The sequence below is a fragment of the Zonotrichia albicollis genome, chromosome 2 (genome assembly GCF_047830755.1).
Source record: "Zonotrichia albicollis isolate bZonAlb1 chromosome 2, bZonAlb1.hap1, whole genome shotgun sequence".
NCBI classification, from domain to species: Eukaryota; Metazoa; Chordata; class Aves; order Passeriformes; family Passerellidae; genus Zonotrichia; species Zonotrichia albicollis.
In genome coordinates, this window is record NC_133820.1 from 39,177,194 (window position 1) to 39,200,541 (window position 23,348).

At 45.9% G+C, this 23,348-nt stretch overlaps 1 protein-coding gene across 3 annotated transcripts in view; it reads left to right on the plus strand.

The window, feature by feature from the left end:
* Positions 1-429: 429 nt before the first annotated feature.
* Positions 430-23,348, plus strand: part of SIDT1 (SID1 transmembrane family member 1) — a 43,442-nt gene continuing 20,523 nt past the window's right edge. For 2 of the 3 annotated variants that reach the window (XM_005486086.4, XM_005486087.4), the window contains exons 1-10: positions 430-1,012; positions 14,414-14,535; positions 15,512-15,682; positions 15,884-15,929; positions 18,368-18,469; positions 19,218-19,301; positions 19,432-19,525; positions 21,291-21,362; positions 21,728-21,821; positions 22,948-22,991. In XM_005486086.4, the coding sequence (XP_005486143.1) occupies positions 818-1,012; positions 14,414-14,535; positions 15,512-15,682; positions 15,884-15,929; positions 18,368-18,469; positions 19,218-19,301; positions 19,432-19,525; positions 21,291-21,362; positions 21,728-21,821; positions 22,948-22,991 (1,024 nt within the window). In that variant the 5' untranslated portion in view covers positions 430-817. Of the gene's footprint in view, positions 1,013-14,413; positions 14,536-15,511; positions 15,695-15,883; positions 15,930-18,367; positions 18,470-19,217; positions 19,302-19,431; positions 19,526-21,290; positions 21,363-21,727; positions 21,822-22,947; positions 22,992-23,348 lie in introns of those variants that run through there. The other variant, XM_074534795.1, reaches the window with a different exon arrangement.

Sequence of the window (23,348 nt, forward strand, 5' to 3'; positions counted from 1 at the left end):
AGTGCATCCCTATACCATGGGATCTGACACATTTCCTAGGTGTGTTTTCAACAGAAGACCATAGGAGCATTAAGCCACGAGAGAGAGACCCCTTGCTTTTTCACAGCCCAACAGTACCGCTCTCATCTTGCTGAAAAGGTTAAGAGCATTGCAGTGTGGTTTGTAGCCAGATCCATGGATTAGAAAGAAAAAGATGCACCAAGATGCAAAGAAAAGATGCACCAAGTCATTTTCAGATTAATGAAATTACATTTTCTGCTGCTTTCCACACCTTTAGGCTTTGAGATGAGAAGCCAAAACTAAAGGTTAGGGAGCGCCCCATACAGGATTTCAGGTACGACCGGCAGCTCCAGCAAGCCGGCAGAATATGGAGCGAGGACGCCCCTAAAGCGGTGGGCAGGGAGTGTTGAAGCCCTGCAGATGCTGATCCCCACGTGCCTGACGATGCCAGCGTGTCCCTGCGCTCACGGCACGGCTCCCCACAGGGAAAAGCTCCCAGACAATCGGGCCGCTAAGCCGGACTCAGAATTTGGGGCCGGTCACAGAGAGGAGAGACCCTCCTCCCCTGGGCTGGCCAGCCCGCCGGCCGGCCTCCCTTCCCCTCCCGTCCCCGCCCCGCCGGCCGGCGGAGGGTCCTTCCCCGGGGAAAGTTGCTCGGCGTCCCCCGGGCGAGGGGCGGCGGTGTGCGGCGCTGCCCCCGCCGCCTCTCGCCCGTGTCACCGAGCTATTTATTTGAACGGCAGATAAAGCACCTCGCCGCCCGCCCTGCCGGGGACACGCAGTCCGGGCGCCCGGCGGGGTGGGCAGGAAGGAGCCCATGGCCGGGAGGGCAGCCCCGGCCCCCGGGGCTCTGCTCTGCGCCCTGCTCTGCGCGACAGCGGCGGCGGCAGCGGCGGGGGGCGGCCCCGGCGACAACCCTGCTCCCGGCGCCTTCGGCCACGTCTACCGGGGCGCCGTGAACATCAGCTCGGAGCACGTCTACGCCTTCGCCTACCGCAGCGAACCCGGGCAGGTAGGAGCGACCTCCGGCGGGGCGAACACCGCGTCCCGCTGTCCCTCTCGGGTATGGGGTGTGTGCCGGGGAGCGACCGGCTCCGCTGTGCGGGAGCGGGCCGGGCTCCCCCTCTGTCCTGCCCGCATCCTCCCGCCGCCGCGCTGCTCGGCAGCCGCAGTGCACCTGCGGGCTCCTTTCCTCCTTCCTTCCCGGTGTCCCCGGGGCTGCGGGGGACAGCGCAGGTGGATTGGTGCCCCCACCGCCAGAGGGGGGTTTGGGATCCAGCAGTTCTAGCAGCAGAATGCGATTGAAGTCTAGAACACAGTTGTGAGGGTAATAGTACTACATTAAAAATAATTTTTAAAAAACAATACAAAAGCTACAAAAAAGCCAAACTACAAACTACAAAAAAAAAAAAAAAGAAAAAATAGAAAAAAAAAAAGATTGTATTTGCGTGTGCACTTAATAAGCCTTCTTAATGCCGTTTTCCCCGCTATGCATTTTCTTAGGATCAGAGTGCTCTCCCCTGGTAGCTTGGGAGGTGAGGCAGGGCTGTGCACTTGAGTTGTGTCATGAAGAGGATGCAGGGCAGGGTGGCCAGGGCCATCCGTGGCTGGTTGATGGTGAAAACAAACCTGTCCTCTATGTATACCCAGTTATTGTGGGTTCCCCCCACCCCACTTTTTGTGCCGTGTTTATCTCAAGTAGCTAAGTGGTACCTTGGAAACCCTGCCTGCCTCCCCCCCCCCACCCCTGTTTTTTGGATTTGGTGTTAATTGATGAGTAAGATGATCTGATGTACTAAAAGATGGTGAACTGGGTAAATGAGTCTTCCCTCCTGTCCTCAATTGCACAGAGCAATAGAAGATGGAAGCAGTGGCTTTTTCCCACACTGTATACTATACAATAAAATGCACCTGGTATTTATGGGCCAGCAGTTGGGTGTCGGGGCTATGATGCAACTGAGCCCAGCCTTACTTAACTGTTGGGTGTCACCAGTGATCTCAGGAGGTCTCACCCAAAAGCACACTTTGGGCTTGAGCTCCTTTTGGAACGAGGGCTAAGTTAGGATTCTTCAGGTGTTACAAGTGTTGGGTATCACCGTGAGGGCCTGTTGGCAGTCCAGGTGTTGTGTGTAGCTTGTTAGCAGAGACAGCATGAATACTGACTTCAGTTAAAATTAATCTGGTTCCTTCAATTTAAGGTGCTCTTTGAAGCTGTGTGTGTTTTTGCTGGACACATCTGGAAAGAAAGCTTTCCCTCCTGGACAGGTACAGTGGGAGGAAGCACAGGGCTGCTCAGGGGTGTTTGCAGGTACCTAAATGCAACTTCTAGGCTTCTTCTAGACACTGAGCTCTTCCTGTAGCTGTGAAGTACAGACTGCTCAGTACAGACTGCTGCTTTTCTTAAGCAGGAGCTCTAATGGACTAATCAACATGGTCCTGTGTGCTGGAACATGAAGTCTCTGCAGAGATAGGGTCAAGAGCATATCTAGGAAGGGAGAATTTGTTTTTGAGATTTAATATTTTTTTCAATGCAGAACTTACCATGCACTGCCATGAATATGCTCAGAGGGCCATGCAACCAGCTCCTGCTAGAAAAAGTGTTTGGAAGATAAAAACTCTTTAAATAAAGATGAAAATTCATAGGAAGTTTTCTAATGAGGGATGCCTAGAATCAGGTTCTGATTATAGAGGGGGCTCCAGAGAGACTTTATTATGGCTTTTCAGTATAAAAAGATTATCAAATGATCGAGAAGAGCCGCCTTCATCATAGTGACAGGATAAGGAGCAACAGTTTTGTACTGAAAGAGTATCAATTTGGGTAGGACATAAGGAAGAATTTATTTTAGGTGAGGCACTGGAACAGGTTGTCCAGAGAAGTTGTGGATACACATAATTGGGAGTGTTCATAGGTTGGATAGGGCTTTGAGCAACCTGATCTAGTGAAGATATCTCCCTGCCCATGGCAGGATGTTTGCACTAGATGATCTCTGAAGATGATCTTCTAATTCTGTGACTCCTCACTGAGCTCTGCAGGTGCCATTTATTTCTGAGATCAACCAGTGGCAGCTGGGAAGAAGGTGGCTGACCTAGCTGGGGATGGCTGTGGCTGTGTGCAGCCCCTTTCCCAGCTGCAGCCCTGAACCCATGAGAGGCAAACATGACTGGGTCTCCTCTTGCTGGCCTGGTCAAAGGCTGAGCTGTCTTGGTGTTCCTGTGCCTCCCTGTTGTTGAGAATTGCTCAAGATTTAGAAGCTTGGTAGTGGAAACCTTGGCTTGGCTTTAATGACCAAGTTCTTGTGGGCAGGGTTTTCTTATGCAAAAGTTGGGAAGGTGTTTAGTGACATGCTGTCTTCTTGGTGTTGAGTCTTGTGAAGCAATGCAAGTCCTGCAAAAATTCATTATATTAGTCACTGCCTTTTGCTACAGTCTTAAGCCTTGAACTCCTAGTGAGGGAATACCAGCCAGTGTTTGCCAGTTGCCTGCCACTTGTGAGCTCTCTGCTCTTCCTGGTCTTTTTGTCTCTTCCTGTCTCTGTGCTGGTGGCAGTTTAGCCAGAAGCCTCTGATAACTCAAGGCAGATACCACATGGGTAATTAACCTTAGTTACAGAGAAGTTAATTGAATAAAAAGAGCATTCCCCATGTGGAAGAGCTGCAGTGGATGAGTTTAATTGCTTTCCCCTCTGAAACAAAGTCAAGTCTGGAGCGATCTGGTTCTGAAAACAGGAATTTGTTTTCATGATGCTGTAAATTCTGCTGTTTTCCTCTGTACTTCTCTCTCTCATGAGACCAGACCTACAAAGCAAGTGAAAACTTGGGAACAAGGGCAAAATGTGAAGGTTGGCTTGTGATCCATCAACCCTCTGTAAGTTTTCTGGTAACTGATGTGCTATAGGTGCACAGGCACATCTGAGAATGCATCTGAATAGAGCAGTGCTTGGATGTTGGATGAGAGAAAGGAGGGAAGAAGACCTTTCCTCCTGTTTGGTGCTTTAGAGACTTGGTGCTTTCTGAAAAGTGATGTGCTTGCCTGTCTCAGAGGACGTTCTTCATCCACATCATCATCTTTACTCCTTGGAATATGGAAATGCATGCAAGACAGGAGGGAAAAAACGAGTGCCGTGAGAGTATTCACAAGCAGATAGATACAAGGTGAAGAAACCACAGCTCAGAGCTCTGCAGCAGAGCTGCTTTAAAACATGTGGCTTCCTCTCTGTACAACTTGTGGGTAAAATGAAAATGATGATACATGTATGTGAACCAAACCACCTAGTTGAAATTTCTGTGTGTAAAATATCTCTGTGGAGGGGGAAAAGCCTTCCTATGTGCTGTACAGAAACACTTGTCTTGAGGCATGAGAGCTGACAGTCTTTTATGTACTAGGATTTAGGCCTTAATTGCTGAGGTGGAAATGTGAAGCTAAATCTGTGCTGAGAAGTGCAGACACCTCTGCTTAGTCTTACTGCTAAGACTAAGGGGGTAGTCTTACTGCTTTTTGAATTCCCTTTTTTCTCTTCTAGCTGCTCTTTGAAATTTCCCCCCTGTACAGCTGTTTGTTTAGTTTTTAACTCCAAGAGTAAAAAAATATAGTAATAAACCAAACTGTGTCACTTGTTGCTAAGCCCTCATGCTCTAACAGCAAAGGCAGATGTGCACTGTTAGAAGTTTGGTGAGCAATTAGTTGAGCAAACAGGGTTATTTTATTTTAGAATTGTTTACACTGGAGACATCCAGGATGAGGGTAGAAAACAAGCACACTCATTCCACATGTTCAACATGTTCCTGCTTGGGAGGGAGAAAGGAAGGAGACCTTTGCTGATTTGCTGGAGCTGCATGTGCAGTGTGTTCCTGCTCAGAAGACTGAAAAAGTGCTGTAGAATGTTTCTGCTGGATTTACCACTGATTGGAGAAGGCTTTATGTGACAAATAAGAGAACCTGCTTACTTCTGTGATTGCAGTAATACCAGGGTTTTCAGAAAGAATAGTGTGTGTGTAAGTACTGATGGAAATCAAAGTGAATGAGACTTTCCACCACTGTAGGATCTGGCAGTTGTAATGGTTAATTTGCTGAAAACACAAATTGTACTAATATTGTGCAGGTTGGTATGTCCTGTACCAAAGTGTATGTAAGTAGTCCAGGAGAATATCATGAGAAAGAAGACAACCAAAGTTCTTTTTCCTCATTGGAGCTCAGGTCAGCTGAATGTATGATTTGGGAAATACTTGCACTATATTTGGAAAACCAAGTATCTCTGAAGAGAACAAGTTTCCAACTTCCCATTTGTAGGCAAAGCTGCTGCAATCCAGACACAGTTCTTGGACATTCATGCAGTACATGTTGGTTGCGATGAGCTCGGAAGCTGAGCAGTGGGCTGTGACTATTTTAAGAGAAAGAGTGGGTGCTATTTCCCTCCTCCTCCCTTGCCAGGACTAGGAACAGAGCCCCAGCCCCAGTTCCCATATGGCTCGATTTACCATAAATTGTGATTGACAGTTGATTAATCTGTGGCTTCTCTGCTGAGCGGTTGTGCAGTGTGAGGATGTGTAGCCCTGGAGTGTGTTGAATATCTTGTCTGTGAAGTCTGTCTGAGGAGTGATGGGTAAAAAATTACCTTCAGTCTATGAGAGGCTGTGTGCTACCAGGGAGGGTTGCTACTATCATTACTCTTCGTTTTTTCAGAGTTGCAGATAGGAAAAAGTTGATTGCCCTAAAGGAAGAGTAGTTTCAACACTAGCAAGAAGATCAGAAGTCCTCCAATTACATGCCTTAAGTTTTGTGACCGAGTGCCTTTTCCAGCCAAAGAGCACAATGCATTAGTGTTCCTCTGACCTCTAGTGAATGGGTCTCATTTCTGAGGTGTGGATGGTAGTTGCACTTGCTTTCCTTTAGGCAAGAAGCCAGAACCTGTATGTTCCTCTGGAATTGTGTGATGACTCACACAATTGCTCAGACTGAAGCCATATATCCTAGCTGCAGGAAAACTCCCTGATCTGCTACACAGGGCAGCCTGGTTTAATAAGTAGCAGTGATCAAATCTGTGTTTGCTGTTCTCTGCTGTTTGACATACTAGTGTAGGTCTCACTCCAGCAGGACCAATGTCTATAACAACTCTAAGAGCAATTTTTTCACCTTGCTTCTGAGCTGGCTTTGGGTTTCACAGGTAGGAACCTTCAGGCTAAACTACCTTGAAGTATTCCCATGGTGTCCTGCACACGTTCTCCATAATGTTAGTCTTGGCTCCAGCCCCGCTTTCAGTCCACAGCTACACCATGCATGCAATAAAACTTTAGTCTCCTGTTTGGAGAAGGCTGAGCCTGAGCTATAGTGAGGACAACAGGCTGAGTTCTGTCTTTCCTTAATGCTAAGTGGAAGCCCACCAGTTTAGCCACAAAGATGCAGGTAAAAATCAAATAAACTGTCAAGGTTACAAATAGTTGCAGTAGATCTCCTGATGTTGGTAGAGCTGCTGTTATTACAGGATCTCCAGGGCCTGAACACTATTGCTCTTTAGTTGCTGGCTCTAGTCTGTTCACCACAGGACCCTGGAAGAGCTTCAGCACACCATTTCTGAAACCTAATAGTAAATGTCTTATGTGACAGGAATGTAGGCACGATGTCAAGTCCAAAAAAAATCAAAGCAAATTATAGTATATGGTATCTGAAGCCAAGCAAGGTTCAACAGAATCCCTTTGGAGTAACTTTTGTGTATATAATTTATATTTCTTAAAGAAAACAGGCAACCCTAGGAGGTGATAGCGTAGGCAGTGTAGAGCTCACAGCACTTGGAATGTGCTTGCTGCTTCTCAGTGGGTTCTCTTGAACACTCCTCACCCTGCCTAGGGTCACACAAAAAGCTTTTGCTTACAGGGGAAAACAAAAGTAAAGTATGAGAGAAATTGCATGGGGATCTGCTAAAAACTCAAACTTGACTGTTGTTTTTTGCATCAGAAAATAGTCTTGAAAACTCTGACAAAAGTGGAATATTTTAGTTGAAAGAGCAGTGTGGGATGTGGCTTCGCTTTTGTCTGGGGATAGAAGCAACTGAGATCCCCTCAAACTTGAATTATTCTTTATCTTCCTAGGATTTTGCACTTTGTGGGTTTTCCTACCTAGGAGGCAAAAAGAGAGTGCATCTTGACAGAGGCTATCAGTTTGCAGGCTTTAGGGGAAAAAACTGAAAGCTGCTCTGGTTTCTCACAGGGTAGCCAGCAGACCTTCAGATGGTGACTGCGGTGCTGGCAGGATTTTTATTTTTATTTCTAATGTGTAAGCTAATGCTGTCAAGCTCGATAACTTGTCCTTGAACTAAAGGATCTCTTTTGAATTCGAATGTTCTTCTAAATCTTAGTCACTCTCTTCTTGTTGGGCTGTCATGTTTAAAATCAAAGCTGATCAGGTTCTGTTGTTCCCTTCCTGATCAGGTTTTGTTGTTCCCTTCCCATCCCCAAGATGTTTAGCTTAAAAAGGAAAACAAATTCTGAGTTGAGGAACTTCATCAAAATGCCTCTCCTCAGTTTGAACTCTTTCCAAGAACAGTGCAGCAATTTATTATACATTTGCATTGTAAGTAGAGGCTGAAATGTCCTCAAATAACTTGTGCAGAAGTTGTTGGTAGGGAGGTAAGCTTTTTCTGTATGGACCTCATCTGCTATTTCAAGGGATATTTAAGGAATTGAAGTGCAGACTGTAAAAGGTATATTGCAAGGGTGTGCCATCTGCTCCGTTTGAAAATATAGTTTAGTACATTTGCATAAGCAAACATAATTTTGTGCTGTTTACACTTGGAGAACACAGAGGATTTCAGAAACAGCCTTCCTTAGTTTTTACACTGATGTTTTTCTTTGAGCATAGAAATAGCTACTTCAGAGTAGTTTAAAATAAATGGAAAATGGTTTAAAAAAAGACATCATGCATTACAAGGCATAATTCAATCCACATCCAAAGTGCTGAACTTCTTCACATACTGAAGTGAAGAACTTGGGAGCCAAGAAAGAACCAGGGATCTAGGTTCTGACAGCAAACCCTGGAGTTAGTGCCAGGAGCTTGGAGTTACACGGTTATGATTTGGAAAGGTTATATACCATTTTGTTTCAAGGGTTGGCCTGGCCCACAGTTCCAGATGCTGTGGTTTAGGAAGATGCAATTATTGCAGAGTAGTTTGTTCCTTAACTTACTGTTCAAAATAGGATTTTTTATTTTTAACATCTTTCTGAAGTCAGAGGGTGTTCAGAAACAGGTACCTATTTCAGCCAGCATAGCAACTCCCACTGTATCCTTCTGGCTGTCCTGGAGACTCCCAGGCGACATTGGTTAGAGGACAAAACTTCAATAATGGAAAAAGATAAATATTATCATGTTTTATATTTGTCTTACTTCCATTTCTGCTTCACAGATACTGTTGCAAACAAGTGAACTCACGGGAAAGTCCAAGCAGACTGTAAATCCACACAGCACATTTGCACAGAGTGAAACATTTAAATGAAAAATACTAATCCTGGAGCAGTTATGTTAATGTGTCCAAGGGTGTGCTTGACGTACCCAGAGTCTGTCTCTTCATTTATGCTGCTTCAGGTGTTTAATACTCCTGGCAGAAATGCTGGAAGAAAACTCTGGGCCAAGGTTATTTGACAGATTGCTTTTGGCAATTAAGTCTTATTGACATTGGAGCGCAGAGACTGAGAAAGGCTGAAAGGGAATGATCCCCTGAGCTCCACTTGTTCTGTTGTCAGCCAGGAGCTGACGTCTCCTGGGACTGCAAAAAAGAGATTCTCTGAAACCTGTTGCTGTCTCAACTATTTTCCTTCCGGGTCTCAGCTTCCCCCATTGCCTCACCAGTGGGAAGATCAGCAGAGCTGGGTGCTGGTGGGGTATTCATTCACTGCCTCGATTGCTCCAGTCCATCTGGCTCAATCCTACCTCACCTAATTTCAGGGTCTGTATAAAAATGAAGCACCTCTTTCTCATGCAGCAGCCAGCATTAGCAGTTCAGTGCCTTTTGCACACGTATGCAGTGCTGAGGCCTTTCCTTGGAGCAGCAGTGAGTGTTTGCCTGCCGGATGTTCCCTGCCCACGGGCCTGGCCCCGTGCCTGGCAGGCCCATGAGCGCTGTCGCAACGCGGGCTGGTAATCCCAACAGGCTGCCAGGGAGCGCCTGGCGTGTGGGTGCAGCCCTGCTGTGACTCAAAGGCTTTGCTTAGCAAGAGCTTTTGGAAAGGAGTCCATGGTAAAGCCCTTGAAAACCTTTGCTTACAGCACAAGGTGTTGTTGCAACCTCCTGCCTTGCCCTTAAATTCACAGCCCCACAGTCTTAAGATGATGTGTGATCTCTGTGGCAAACGCAGATTTAATTATCAGTCCAAAGATTCTTTCATGTCAACAAGAGCCTGGTTTATTTTGCCTAATGTTTGCAGCCACGTTGGTTCTGTTCAGCTGTGCAAATCTGGGGCTGGCTCCTTCTGCCTATTCCCATCTAGAGAATGGAATTCAGTTATACTTTTTTCCTTTCTTTTCTTCCCTCCCCCTATCTCCGTGGTGGTGGAACTGAAGTACAAATATTTGTCTTTCCTGGTCTAACACGTTTTTATGCAGAGCTGAGAGCTCTCTCTTTATTCAGCTGTCTTGTTGCTCTGTCCACCTTGAAACACAGGAGAAACTTCAAGGTCAGTCATCTGAGAAATAAAACTATCATGAGCCTGCTGGTGAATCGCCCCTGCACATGGCAGAGCCTTGGCACTGGGAAGGAATGTGAGGAGCAGAAGTCTCTGAAGCACTCCTGACCCAGCCTCAGCCCCACAGCACAAAAGGCAGCCGTGTTTATTGCTGACAAATATTTGTGCAGGGCCTGCCTTGTCTAAGGGAGCATTTGGTACACAAGTTTGTTTCCCAAGATGACGGTTTCAGCTTGGAGGCTGCAGATGAAGTCTAGCACTATAATACCAATAGACCCAGCCTCCTGCTGAGAGTATACAAGGAAGGGGAAGGTGGAACTAGTTTTCTGTGGGGCTGGCAATGATCTGCTCCAAAATGAAGTCCCTCAGCAGTGCTGGCAATGCAGGAGTGATTGCAGCCTGGTTGAACCTGTTTCTGTCCAGGCAAAACTTCCTCCTCATCTCACCAGTGCTAAGTGAGTGGGGATGGATGCAGAGAAGGCTCATAGTCTTTGTGATGATTATAATTTTAAATTAAAACACTGCTTTTTCACTGGAGTTCCTCTTGTCTCCACATCAAGTTTTGTGTTGGAAGGGGGAAGTATGTGTGATAGGAGCCATGGTTCTTTAGCAGGAAGGATTCTTGAGTTAGAATTGCTTGTTTTTAAAATGAAACAACCTTTGGAAAGGTGTGGAGGGGGAAGCATGTTTGAAATAAATAAATCACTTCTTGTTCTTCACCTCCTACTTTTTTTCACTCTTGTAAAAATATTTTGCTGAAGGCAAATGCCAAATGACTTTCAAAGGGGAAGATGGGATTAGTAGCATTGACTCAATAGTGAATTCATTAAATCTGTAGCATGAGACTGTGTATGTTGTCTATGTAAAGGCAAGAGAATCCAGGAGCAAAGCATGGATTACAAGTTTAAGGTAGGTCAAAGAGAAGAAGGCCTAAAAAATCATAAACATCCATTCATAGGTGTTATATTTTTATCCCTGTCCCTTCTCATGCTCCTGCTAGACAGTTCATCCTGCCAGGGAAAATGTCTTTCTCCAAGACAATAATTAAGATTCCTTCTAATCTGTAGCACGAAATTGGAGAGTGAGTGACAGGAGATGCAAGAGAAGCCCTGGTTGCAGTTAAATGGTAATTCTTCCTGGACTTTCTCAAGCTTCCTCATAATTGCAGCTACATTTTTCTGGACTTATCCCCAAGCTTATTTCCAAGTCATCAACCATGAATTGGGAACTTCTTGTGCAGGTTTGGCCAGAAGGCAAATCCCACCTGTTTTGTTGCAGTGTTTGGCAGAAATAGCTGTTATGTAAGAAAGATGCCCATCAACCAAAGCTGTTGGGAGCTGCTGCTGTATCCCTGAGATCCTGTGAGGGGAGAGCAGAGCTGCACCCTGGGATGGGGATCTGCCCACAAGAGGCCCTGTGTTGCTGTGGGGATGGCAGCAGGGTACATAACTAGATGGGCTGGAACCTCAGTTGCCATCTGTCCAGCTTCTTAATCACCCTGTTTGTTTCCTGGACTTTATTAAAAGATATTGATGGGGTCAATGGGCTCAGTGTGATGCTCCAGATTGATCTGGGTATGTGCAAATGTAGTAGGAGCAGAGGTATTCATTGCAAGTGAATTGCTGGTATATTGAGGTGAAATTTAAATTACATTGGGATCTTAATGAGCTGCTCTGAAAGTGTTGCTTTTGATTTCTGATGTTCCTCTTTGTTTGAGGCACCCTGTTTGAATGTGGCCTGGGAAGAAGCTTTGCTTGTGTAGAGTGCAGAGAGGAAGGTTAGAGGGGGAAAAAAGTGGGATCCCATCTGTGAGCCCATACTTAGGCCACAGTTGGTCCTGCCTTGATGCAGCTTGGTGTTGCCCCAAATATCAGACCAAAAAGAGCTCAGGGCACCTGAATATGGACTTTTAGGGAAGCAGGGCAAAGAAGCTATAACCAGCTGTAACAGAGAGCAAATACAGAGTGCTGAGTGCAGTAAGGATGTAGAGAAGTCATTATGGTAATATATGGCATATACCAGTTTTCTTGTGGGTAAATGCTTAGATTTAAAAGAGTATTGAGTCTTGAGACTCTTACCTCCCTCTCCTGATATTCCTATTTCCTACACATATTATAAGATAATGGAATCAGCAGCAAAGCTGAATAAATGTTGTAGGTGGTGTATAATCAGCTTAGCTTTGTGGAGAGAGGGGAACCAAATGAGGGGTCTGGCTGCTGGATCACAGCAGAGGGAAGGGTCTGCCTTCCACTTCACTTTTCTTTGACAGAGCATTAATCACCAATGCTTTTATTTCCCTTCCCTTGCCCTTCTCTAGGATAGATGGGAAACTTTCTTTTCTTACTGAGGATAATCAATCACCATAACAGGTCTCCCAGAGAGGTTATGGAGTCTCCATCCATGCTCAGCTGGCTCTAGGTGATCCTGCTTGTGCCAGTTCTGGTGGCCCCAGTATAAGGAAGCTATGGACTTTCTGGAGTGAGTCCAGTGCAGAGCCACAAAGCTGATGAAGGCACTGGATGGAATACCTCTCCCATCAGGAGAGGGCTAGGAGGGAGCTGTACTCCTTTAATGTACACGTACTCATGTACAATTAAGAAAACCTGACTATCTGCAAATGCATAACTCATGTCCTGGGTTATGGTCTGTATTTGTGCAGTCAATGGAGAGGAGAATTTCCCAATCTCTGGCTTGTATTTATGGATAGTTGAGGATGCAGAAGCCAGTAGTGATATTTGCTGTGAGTTTGATGTGAGCTCCCCATTGCATTGAGCTGATGTGCTGAGCCCTGGAGGGTTCACAGAGCCATGTCCAGCCTGAGGCAAGCGAGAATCACTTCACCTGTGGAGGTGGGCTTGCTTGAACTGTTTCATGGGCAAAAAGCTGCTGGACAGGCAGCTGAAATGTGTCCTTTCTGCAGTGATAGTTGTTTTCCCCATGGGTGGAGAATTGTTCCATGTCCTTGCAGGAGACTGGCTTGACCATTTTGTCTTCATGCTCCTTAGATTTGTTTTCTTGTTCAGTTCCAGTCGCTTCCTTCATGCCCTCACTCCCTGTCACAGCAAACACCAAGAAACAAGCAGGAGCTTGTTCAGCCCAGTCCCTGTGTGTCCAAGTCACACCAGTGTGTGCTGGCTTGGCTCCCTTGGGGCAGTTGCAGGGAGTAAGCAAGCTACTGAGTTATCTTCCAGTGCTGCTGTGGTGACACCCTTCATGTGTTCCTTTTGTGTTTTGCTTTGTGCTGCTGTTTTTCTTAGTTTTGTTTTAGCGCTTTATCGTGAAATATACTTGGAAACAAAATTGCATATATAGTTCTTGTGACTGGAAGGAAAAACTGGAAAGTGGAAAGCAGACCAGAAGAGCTTTGCAAAGGTTTAGAAGCCAGAAGGCAATGAGAAAGGATTCTAATGTCTGCCCTCCTATTTCAAGGGATTTTTAATTAAATTATTTGGTTATTTTGTTGTTGAAGACCTAATTTTTTAGGAGCTGGTGGCTGTTGCCTCTGTATTATGGTAATAATGTCAGGAAAACTGATTATTATGGCTTTCAGGAAGGTGTTTTGTTCTACTAGATTCAACTCTCATGTGAGTCAAGAATCACCAAACAAGAATAAATAGGAAATTTTCTTTTACTTGGAATTGCAGAGGTAAGTAATTTCTCTGAAACTAGTGTCCCCAGGGAAAGAATGAGTTGCTGTCTCTGATAACTCTCCTTCTTCTAGCTTCCTAATTCTGTATGCTCTTTTCAAAATCTGCTACCTCCTTGACCCTTTACTCTTCTTGGAGGGAATAAAATCAGAATATCTGTGAGAAGCATTTTACTGATCCAGTGAGAGTCCATTATAATCTTTCAGGATGTGGCAGGTTTAAAATGTGTATGTATTATCTACTTAATATGTTTTCATTATTTCAAGGCCTCTAGTTGAGATGGACTGTTTCTTATCATATGATGAGTTATGAACTCTTGTATTTTGTATTCTTCATCAGTGTCTACAGTTCTGGAAAGGGAGCTGAAGGGATGCTGTTTTCAAATGGAAATGGTATTTGGAAATGGTATTTCCATGTGGTACAGACAAACTTCTTGCTTCTCAAATAGTGAACTGAGGGTGCGTTACACCACAGCTGTCCTACTTCTGCAACCACATGGTGGCCAATGATAATGTAAGGAGAAATTTCAATTGCTGGTGCAGCGGGTTGCATTAAAACAGTTCTCACAAGCAGCCTTTGGTGGGATTATGGTCATATTGCAATTGTTTACACGAGAGCCTACTGCTAATCTGCTTTTTCATCCTTGGCTCTTGATGTCATCTTTGTGACTTTCCCAGTAATGTTGTTTGAGTTGGGCACATAAGAGTCTTGGCAAGAAAATTCTTAGTTGTATCTTTGGGTCTTTGTCTTGCGTGTCCACATCTGCCTGCTTAATTTTTGTAAGGTAAGTTATATAGGTTGCTCCCAACAGAAGCTGCTGAACTTTCTTATGTATTCTGCATTTGTCCACTGTGTCTTGTCTGACAGTCACCTCTGACCTGGGCACAGGGCTGTGATTCTGGACTGCAGCATCAGCAGAGAGGCACTTCTGTAAAGGACTTCTGGATCTGAATAGTTAGTCTGGTGATAAACACTGCAGATCTCCCTGTGCATATTGTCAGCACCTAGGTCAGACTGAGGAAGGAGGAAAGGCTTTTCCCACCTAGATTTGGAGCTGCCTTGCTCTGTACCCTCAGTTTATGCTCTGTTTCCCCACAGGTGGATGCAGTGCGGGTGTACGTGAACAGCAGCTCCGAGAACCTGCAGTACCCCGTCCTGTTTGTGGTCCGCCAGCAGAAGGGCGTGCTCTCCTGGCAGGTGCCACTGATCTTCCGAGGCCTGTAAGTACTGGAGGCTCTTCTTTGTGACACTCTCCTCTCTCTGCACACTCCTCTACCAGCTGTGTTCATCAGCAGCCTCTCTCAGTGCTGCATCTTGTAACCTGTGCACACTGCAGGGCTTGGTTGGTCCTTGCTCGCTGCCAGCTGGGTGTAGGGAGAGCAGGATTTCATAGGTCACCTCTCACTTGGCAGCCTGCTCTTGGCTCTTAGCTTCTCAGATAGGTGCACAGAGCACCAGGAGGCTTGTCTGCAGGGGATCTGCCTGTGGCACCAGTCACTGAGTCTACCACACATCCATCCTTGCTGTCATTCCACGGTAGCTGCCATGTGTGCAGGTGGTTCCTGGGCTCTGGTTTGGGACAGGGATTGAACAGGCACTGTAGCTTCTGTGTAACAGTGTATTTCTGGAAAAAGAGCTTCTGTTTCTCACCTCAGGAACATTTAAGTTAAATTTATTCTAAGGAGTGGTTGTTTTGGGGCTGCTTCTTTATGAAAGCAGTGCTGCTTTGTATCTTCATTAACCCCAGGGCTCGGTGGGCTGCAAATAGAGAATTTTCAGGCACCTTAGTCCATTTCAGAGGTGAAGCTTCGTCCTGTGACTGAATCCTGGTGCCAGCAGCAGATATCCTGCAGTGTTTTGCCTGATGCAGGTGATGGGTACAGCAGTGGCTGTCAGTGCTCTCTTTGCCTCCACTAAATGGCAGATGTTAGAAATCCACAGCTGTTGTGGGCATCCCCGAGGGAAGTGAAATGTTGAGGATGACCAGTCCCTTGGGCTGATTGCAAGAGGCAACAGAGGTGGAGCTTGAATGCTGAATAGAAGAGTGAATGCTCCTGGCCTTTTAGATGAGAATTTCAGTAATGCAAACAGAGGCAAAATGAAGCCATTCTTGATAGTGCTGAAAAACTTCTTAACTGCTCTCTCTCTCTTTTTGCTATTCAACTTTCTCTTCCCTCCTTTCCCTGGCTGTTGTAGCTATCAGAGGACCTACAATTACCAGGAAGTGAGTCGGACCCTGTGTCCCTCTGAGCCAACACCTGAAACAAGACCCTCTGAACAGATCATATTTGTGGATGTGGCTTCCATGGCACCGTTCAATATTGCATATGAGCTGCTTGTCACCAGGCTGGAGAACTTCCAACTTGAGTAAGCTGGGATGTGAGAATACAAATGCAATTTCTTCATGTACCACTTGAACATCACTTAAGGGACTTGGTCCATCTGCCTACTCTTCCCTTATTTTTCCTTCCTGGGGGGAAAAAAATTCTTTTGTTTAATCTGGGGGTACTTTGGGTGTGTTCCAGCTCTTAAGTTTCAGACTACAACATTCTGGCATTTGTTTTCTAGGACCAACAAAGCCTTTAACTTCACTGCCAGCCCTTCCCAGCCCCAGGTAAGGAGGAATCCTGTGTAGATTGTTTGTATGTCTTACCACATCCAAGTGGTTGATGTGATCTTTGATCTTTCTATATGAAGTTCAGAGTTAGATACTGATACAGTACAGAACCTAGAAAACATGAAAGCTAAAACTTAAGGCATCAGTATGTGTGTTAGTTCAGAAGGAGGCATGTATGAGCAGCCCCTCCAGCTGAGCAGCTTTGCTTAGAGCCCTGCAGATACAAATCCCCTCTTGAATGAAAATGCTGTTCTCCCTAACTGTAGAGCTATAGGAACTTGTAGAGCTAGGAGGGTGTGTGATTTACCCAGGCTTCTGGGACTCTGTTGTTGTTGTTGTGGCTTTCACTGTTAATAACACCATTTAATTCTAGGTTTTGTATTACCAGGCATCCTAGCTAATCCTTTTTGCTGACAAATGTCTTAATCTGGTTTGCAGATCCATGCAGTGTTTTATACTGTAAAAGCATAGGGAATGATGGTGACTCTTTGTAAGCACTCATTACTTAGGATTTTGTGATTTGAATATTTTGTGATTTGAATGTTTAGGATATGAAATTAACTTTGTGACTGTGGTTTGATTTTTTTGTCACAATTAATAATGAGATTTATGACTTTAAATTAATAACCAGATGTGTGGAGTAGAAGACTGCTTCTTAAATGGTATAATGCTGAGGTTTTTGTAAATCCAAGTATTAAGCAGTCTGTAGGGAGAAGGAAAAAAAGATGATTTAAAACCTAGATGGGTGCTGTAAAAAAACCGTAACAACTGAAGGAGATGTTGTCTGGAGCCCAGCTTGTGCCTGAGGGCAGAAGCAGAAATTGGATATGCTTGTATAGGTGAGAAGTGTTGGCTGGATGTGTTTTTAACACTTGCAGTGTGTGCAGCAGGGAACTGCTGGCCTCAATGCCCTTGTGTTAATTCTGTACCTTGGTGCAAGTGTGGCTTAGAGGAAATTATAGAAGAGCCCTTGTGAACTAAAAATCCTGATCCTCATGCCCCTCAAACTTTCCAAGGGGAAAAAGTGCCCCTGGGATACCAAGGAGCTCAGTCTGCTTGTGTCCTTGCTTGGTGCAGACAAAACTTGCTCTGCTGAGGAAACTGGCTTGGTGAGTTTGCACTTTGTAGGGGCTTGTGGTTGGAGCCAGCACTCCTTCAGCAGGGAAGGGACCCTGCTTGGGGAGGGGTGCTGGGAATAAATGCTTTAGTAGAAATGGGCAGCTTGAAAAAGGCTCGGGTGATTTCCTACTTGTCCCTGCCCTGCCACTTTGGGGCTGTAATTCCTGGGATTGGCATGGGGGAAGAGAAACAGGAAACAGCTGGCCGTTGCTCAGCACTAAAATTTATGTGCCATAAAGGGAGCTCTACAGCTGGGAATGTCTCAGGTGATGGTTTTGGAGCAGAGGTGGTGGTTGTGGTAGCTCCCAGTGCGGCAGCAGTGGCTGCCTGGTGACCATATGGAAGGGAGGGAGGTGGCTGGGGGCACTCCTCAGCCTGTGTCCCTCTGAGGGGCTGTGAGGTGCCCATCAGCCCCTCGGGGTAGCTGTGCCTTGGAGCCTGAGCTCTCAGGGTCTGGCCTCCAAGTGGGATAATGGGAGCCCTTGCAAGAAGCATCCTGCTGGGGCAGGCGCAGGAGCCCCACTTCTCCTGCAGTGCATCAAACTTTTTACTGAACAAATGTACAAATAATGATATTGCCTGGGACATCTTTTGCCCAGCTCTGAAAAAACAGCTTTTTCTAACCCCACAAACTGTCCTGTGGGCCTGATCAATGAAGGAGATGCCATTCCTTCCCCCCACCCAGGAAAAGTAGGAATATTGCCAGATACTAGTGTATCACAATTTTTTTTAGAGTTACAGCTGAATTATTTTCAAAGCTGAAGTGCAAAGAGAAACCCCCATTATGCTTTGCCATCAAAGCAAACAAGCAACCCCAAATCCCTTAACTAATATCAATCATTTATTTATGAAACTCTTGACAGAGTTTCAGCCATTTGACATAATACTGTTCATGGTCTGTCTTTGAGGCAACCCATTTGAGAAAGCTCCATGATGTTTTCCATATATAAAAGTACAGCCAGCAGTATGGAAACATCTGGAAATTGCTCATATCAATGTAAAATGGAATGGGCTGTAAAATGAAGTCAGTTTAGCTTCATCAGGTGGGAAAAAGGTTAAGGGATCAATGCTGTATTTTTCACATTGAAGATGTTTTTGTCTAATAGCATAGTGTACAAGGGGGACAGTTGCCTGTATATATTTAATCTGCTCTTCTGTAGTGTAAGGTCTTAATATTTAAAACTGATTTTTATGAAAGCCATCCACATCCAACCCCAAAGCTCACCTAGGGCTGTTGAGGTAGCTTAGGAAGGTGTTGAAGATTCTGCCAAGGGTGATTTCTGGATCATGTCTCTTGTACTCTGCTTTCTCCACAGTATTTTCTGTACAAATTTCCTCAGGATGTCGATTCAGTCATTATCAATGTGGTGTCTGATGCAGCCTACCCATGCTCAGTTGTCTCTGTGCAGGATATTGTGGTAAGTCAGAGCAGAGAAGGGTGAGGAGCTGCCTGCTGGAGCTGTGTCCAGCTCTGAGGGGTCTTGGGCCCTGCAGAGGGAAAAGCCCAAGGCAGGGCTTTGCCCTGGTGGTGGTGGTGGTGAAGGGAGCCCCTGAAAGAGGAATGAAAATTCTGTGGGAAGGAGGCCAAGACAGAGATGCTGAGTTCAAGCAGCTCATACAGAGACTTTTGTTGTAAATAGGTGAACAAGCTGTTCCTTTCTAGCCTATCCATAGGGAACACATTCCACAGAGGGACTTCATGTCTCCCTTGTGAGGTTCCCTGCTGCCCTGAGACATGGGTCTGTCTCCCATGGAGGGTGTTGGGTGGAATATTGGTGCCTCAGGGAGGGAATAGTGCTGTTCCCTTGACTCTTCCCTGGCTCAGGGCGGCTTGGGGAACTTCTGATTTTCAGACACACGATATCTTTCTTCCTTGAGTTTTGCTCCTTTCTGCATATTTCACCCCCTTTCCTGGGTTGTTCCTGTCATGGAGGTTGGCTGTTGCTTGCAGCTGGGAAATAGCCCCATACTTATTCTCTTTTCCCACCTCCCTGAATAATGCAGGGGGCTGCAGTATGGGAGCAGACAGAGATGCAAGAGGTTCTATTGCCTTGGACACCATAACTGGGGCCTTTTTTTGCTCTTCTGTGCTGTGTTTTCCAGCTGGCTTCCTTAGAAAAGGGTTTGGATGTTGTCCCTGGTTTAATTCTTAGCTGTTTGTTTTAGTGCCCAGTGTATGACCTGGACCATAACGTGGAGTTCAATGGAGTTTATCAGTCTATGACAAAGCAGGCAGCCATAACTGTGCAGGTGAGATGCTGATTTGTGTCCCAGTGTTTTCTGCTGCCTGTGTAGCAATTAAAACCTGATCTCTGGCCTGTTGGAGGGGAGAGGCTTTGTATCTCATGGATTTTCTGTCTTCTTCCATCCTTCTGTGCAGAGAAAAGATTTCCCAGGTGAGCAGTTCTTCGTTGTGTTCGTCATCAAGCCAGAGGATTACGCCTGTGGGGGTTCTGTGCCTTCTTCAATTCATGGTGAGTTGTTTTGGGAGGTGGATTTGATTGCTGCATCTGAGTGATGGAGCAGTGGGTGTCTTTTGGGACCTTCCTGTGGGATGCCACCAGGTGATGGTGTAGGTCTGTCTTACCCAGGTAGTTGTGAGGAAGAGTGAAGTATCAATTTGATGTTATTGGGCAGGTTAAAAGTCTTGATAAATGCAGGAGGTGGCTGGCTAGTGCAGTGCCTGGCATACTGGGGTTATGTCCTTTTCAGCAGCACCACTGGGCCCTTGGGAGACAATGGAGTCATCCAGGCAATGCTGCTTACAGCCTTTTGTTTGGTTCTCACCTCTGCTCCCTGCTGCTGTATTATCCTCCTGGCTCCATGGAGTCTCAGTTCCTGCAGAGAGCATCTTCTCCAACTGCTATCTTGGGATCTGTGACAGCTCTGAACTTGGGGGAACAGGAAAATTGGTAATTCTGGGGGAATAATATTACAAAAGACTTGTTCTAGTGTCTTTTCCAACCAGAAAACACTGTGTCCACTTGCTGGGCAGTGGTAAAAGCAAAATCTCCACCACTCATGTAGTGACTGTAACTGGAGTGGGAACATTCCTAATCTCAAAACCTTAAAGCTTCCTGCCTGTAGAAGCAGCAAGGCTGCAATCAGCAGATATATTGGTCTCCCTCAACAGCTTTTTACTACTCCCCTGCCACCTTTCTGCTCCAGTTTTCCCACAAAAAAAGAACTGTGCCCTTTGGAGTGTCATTCTCTCATCCTAATGCTGTCAGCAGAGCTGTACTGGCAAGGTGTGCTAAGCCCTGCAGAAACAGAGAGAGTTTCTGGAGTGGCATCTTGCACAGAAATGTTTTACTCACAGGGATTTGGCCTAAGGCAAAAATGGACTCCCACTGCCTGTAATAAGAGAACCTCTCCTTTGGGGATTAAATGAATAGGAGATGAGATGCCTTTGGGATTCAGACATCCAGAATTAAGCAATATATGGAATGCTGAAGCAGGGATTTCTTGTCTGAAAAAAGTTTGTGAACAGGAAGGATGGGGGAAAGATTTGGGAAGAGCTGTATATTGATAGATCAGAGAACATTTTTAAGCAAAACCACCTACACATTTTAGTGAAAAGCCAGACCCTGTTGGTTTTTCAAGTTCAGAGAACCAAGATCAGTGCTTAAATGAGCCTTGCTTGGTCTTATCCTATGCAAGCTGTTACAGCTCCAGAGCTCAGTCCCCAAGGGGACTGGGTGCTAGAAGCCAGCTCGCTCTCAGACCAAGGCCGTGGGTTAGCCCCTAGCAAGCAAGGAGATATTCAGCTCTTAGTGATTAGGCAGCTCTTGTGATTTCAGCTTTGCTTGCTAGGTAGCTTTTCCCTTGGCCTAAGGCTCCAGCAGACGGTAGAGAGAGGAGAAGCAGAAGACACTGGCTGTTCCACGAGTATGGCTTTATTGTAGGGGTCCGTGAAGGGTCTCAGCTCTTCTTCTTCCGAGTTAGTAGGGGTACAGTATGCTACTTTTATACCCTTGGCCTGGATCCAATCCTGACCAATGGCAAAAGTGTTAGAGTGACCATAAGTGACCAATAGTAGGGTTTAACACAATATTGCCTTACATGGCTATAGGGATAAGGTACAAGGCGGATGTCCCTGGAGACAGGAAACTTCTTTGCTGCTGTGTCAGCATTCTATTCTCCAAGGGGCCCTGGCTAAACCTGAGGGGTTTACTACAAGTGCTAGAAATCATTAATGTTGATTGTTTTTATATTTTCTGTACACTGTGCATCTCACAGGGAATGTCAACCGTACCTGGAACCTGCAGAGGACAAAGAACCTTCAAGTGACGATTGTGCCCTCCATTAAAAGTCAGTGTCTTTGGGCAGAGCAATGCAACTTTGCAGGGGAACTTGGCACTTCTGAATACAGGGGTGTGACTGGGCCAGCAGCCTCCGAAGGAATGGTGCACACAGCCCCAGCTAAGGAGACAAAACCACCTGGAGCCTGCTCCCTTCCAGGAAGGGCTGTGTGGCACACCAGTTAGCACTGGGGGTGAAGAAATGGGGACAGATCGTGCTGAGCAGGTTCTGTGAATTCCTTTTGAAGAAAGCAGATGGGTTTGGAAGGGCTGTTTGGGGCTGGGCATTTTTACAAGGTGGTATTGGTAAGAGTGCTGACCCTGAGAGGTGCTATTGCTGCTCTGTGAGCTGACTGATCCCTTCTCTTTCCTCAGAGTCTGTTTATGTCCAGGCCATGTTCTTCAGCTTCCTGGGTTTCCTCTCCTTTTACCTGGGCTCAGTGGTTGTTGCTTTTGTGCACTACATTAGGTGAGTCAAGGGGTTATAAAAGAACAGCCTTTCTGTTTCTTGTCATCAGGGACACTGCACCCTGCAGAAAATTTGGGATGAGTGGGGTGGCAAGCAGATCAGCTTGGGATCTAAGCAGATCAGCTGAAGAAGTCCTTGACTGCTCAGTGGGCTCCTGCTGACCATCAGCCAGAAAATACTTCTTCCTCTGCTATGGGGACCATGGGAAGGATGATAATCTAAGGGTCTGCCCTCTCAATCTTGTAGTGCCCCAGCCCTGTGTTTTCTTATGTAAGGACACTGGGCAGCAGGTGGGAATTGTGAAGGGACCAGTCTGTGATATGGAGTGTGAGAGCATGCTGCCCTGAGAGCTGCAGTCAGTGGCAGTGACACAATTTGGGCCTTGGAGTCCCAAGAATGCTGGTTTCCTTCCTTACCTGCTTCCCCTGTCCCAAACTTTGGTGTCTGGGCTTGTGTTGAGAAGAATGTCTGCATGGGCATGGCTTAACTTCATGACACATCAATGAAAATACATTTCATTGGAACAACTCAATGAAATTACTCAAGTGTGTGCTCTTATTTGCTGATATTTTTCTGTGTTGTGGGAATATTATGGTAGGGGCTTTTTTGTTGTTTTGTTTTGGTTTTTTACCATCTTCTTTCTGCTTGACATCTGCATTGACAGAGGTGATATGGGCTTCTTGAGCATTGTGCTAGTGAGTGCCTCTAAATCCTGCTGTCACTTCAGGAGATCCATACGTGCTTGTTCCCCTGAGCAAGGGGAAGATGGGTTTGGAAGGACGGTGTGAAGGTCTCTCCCAATATACTGAGCAGTGTAGGATGGGATAAGTCATGGAAATGGTTGTCCTGCCTCAGGTGGATAGCTGATGGGGTGAAAAAGCCCTCTGTTGCTTTGGAAGTTACAGAGACAAACAGCAAGCAGTCATGGCTGAATTGTGTCTAGTCCAAGCAGTATTCTTCTTTTTTGTTATGTGCATTTTTTTCTTTTGTGCTTATTTTGTTGGTTTTGTTTGTTTTTTTAGAGCTTGCACCATATTTACCTGTTGGTGTCCTAGATAATCCTGCCATGGCTGGCAGGTGCTGAGGTTTGTTGGCTGTCTCATGAGTGCTGTCTGTTGCTTTGCAGGGTTCAGAGGAAGGCTTCAGCTGGGAGATTGAGCCCTGAGCATGGTAAGGTCTCTTCTCTGTCGTGTGACAGCTTTGAGTGAGCAGCACAGGCCCCAGGCCAGGCACAGGACAGGCTGTCAGTCTGTCCTGGAGCTATCTTCCCTGGTAGCTCACACAGTCTCTGGTGGAAAGATGTTAGAGCTTCCTCTGTGCCCTCACAAGAGAGTCGCTTAAAGCCAGCTGCCCTGAACCTGGTCCTGATTCCTACCCCTAGGAGCTGCCTTTAAAGGGGTGAAGGAAGGCCAGTGTTCCTGATGCCAGGTCTGCTGATATTTAAACAAGTCACTTTTGAGTATGTCAGCTCTTATGCTTTAAGAGTTCTTCTACCTGGTTTAAGCATGCGGTCTTTTAATTGAATTT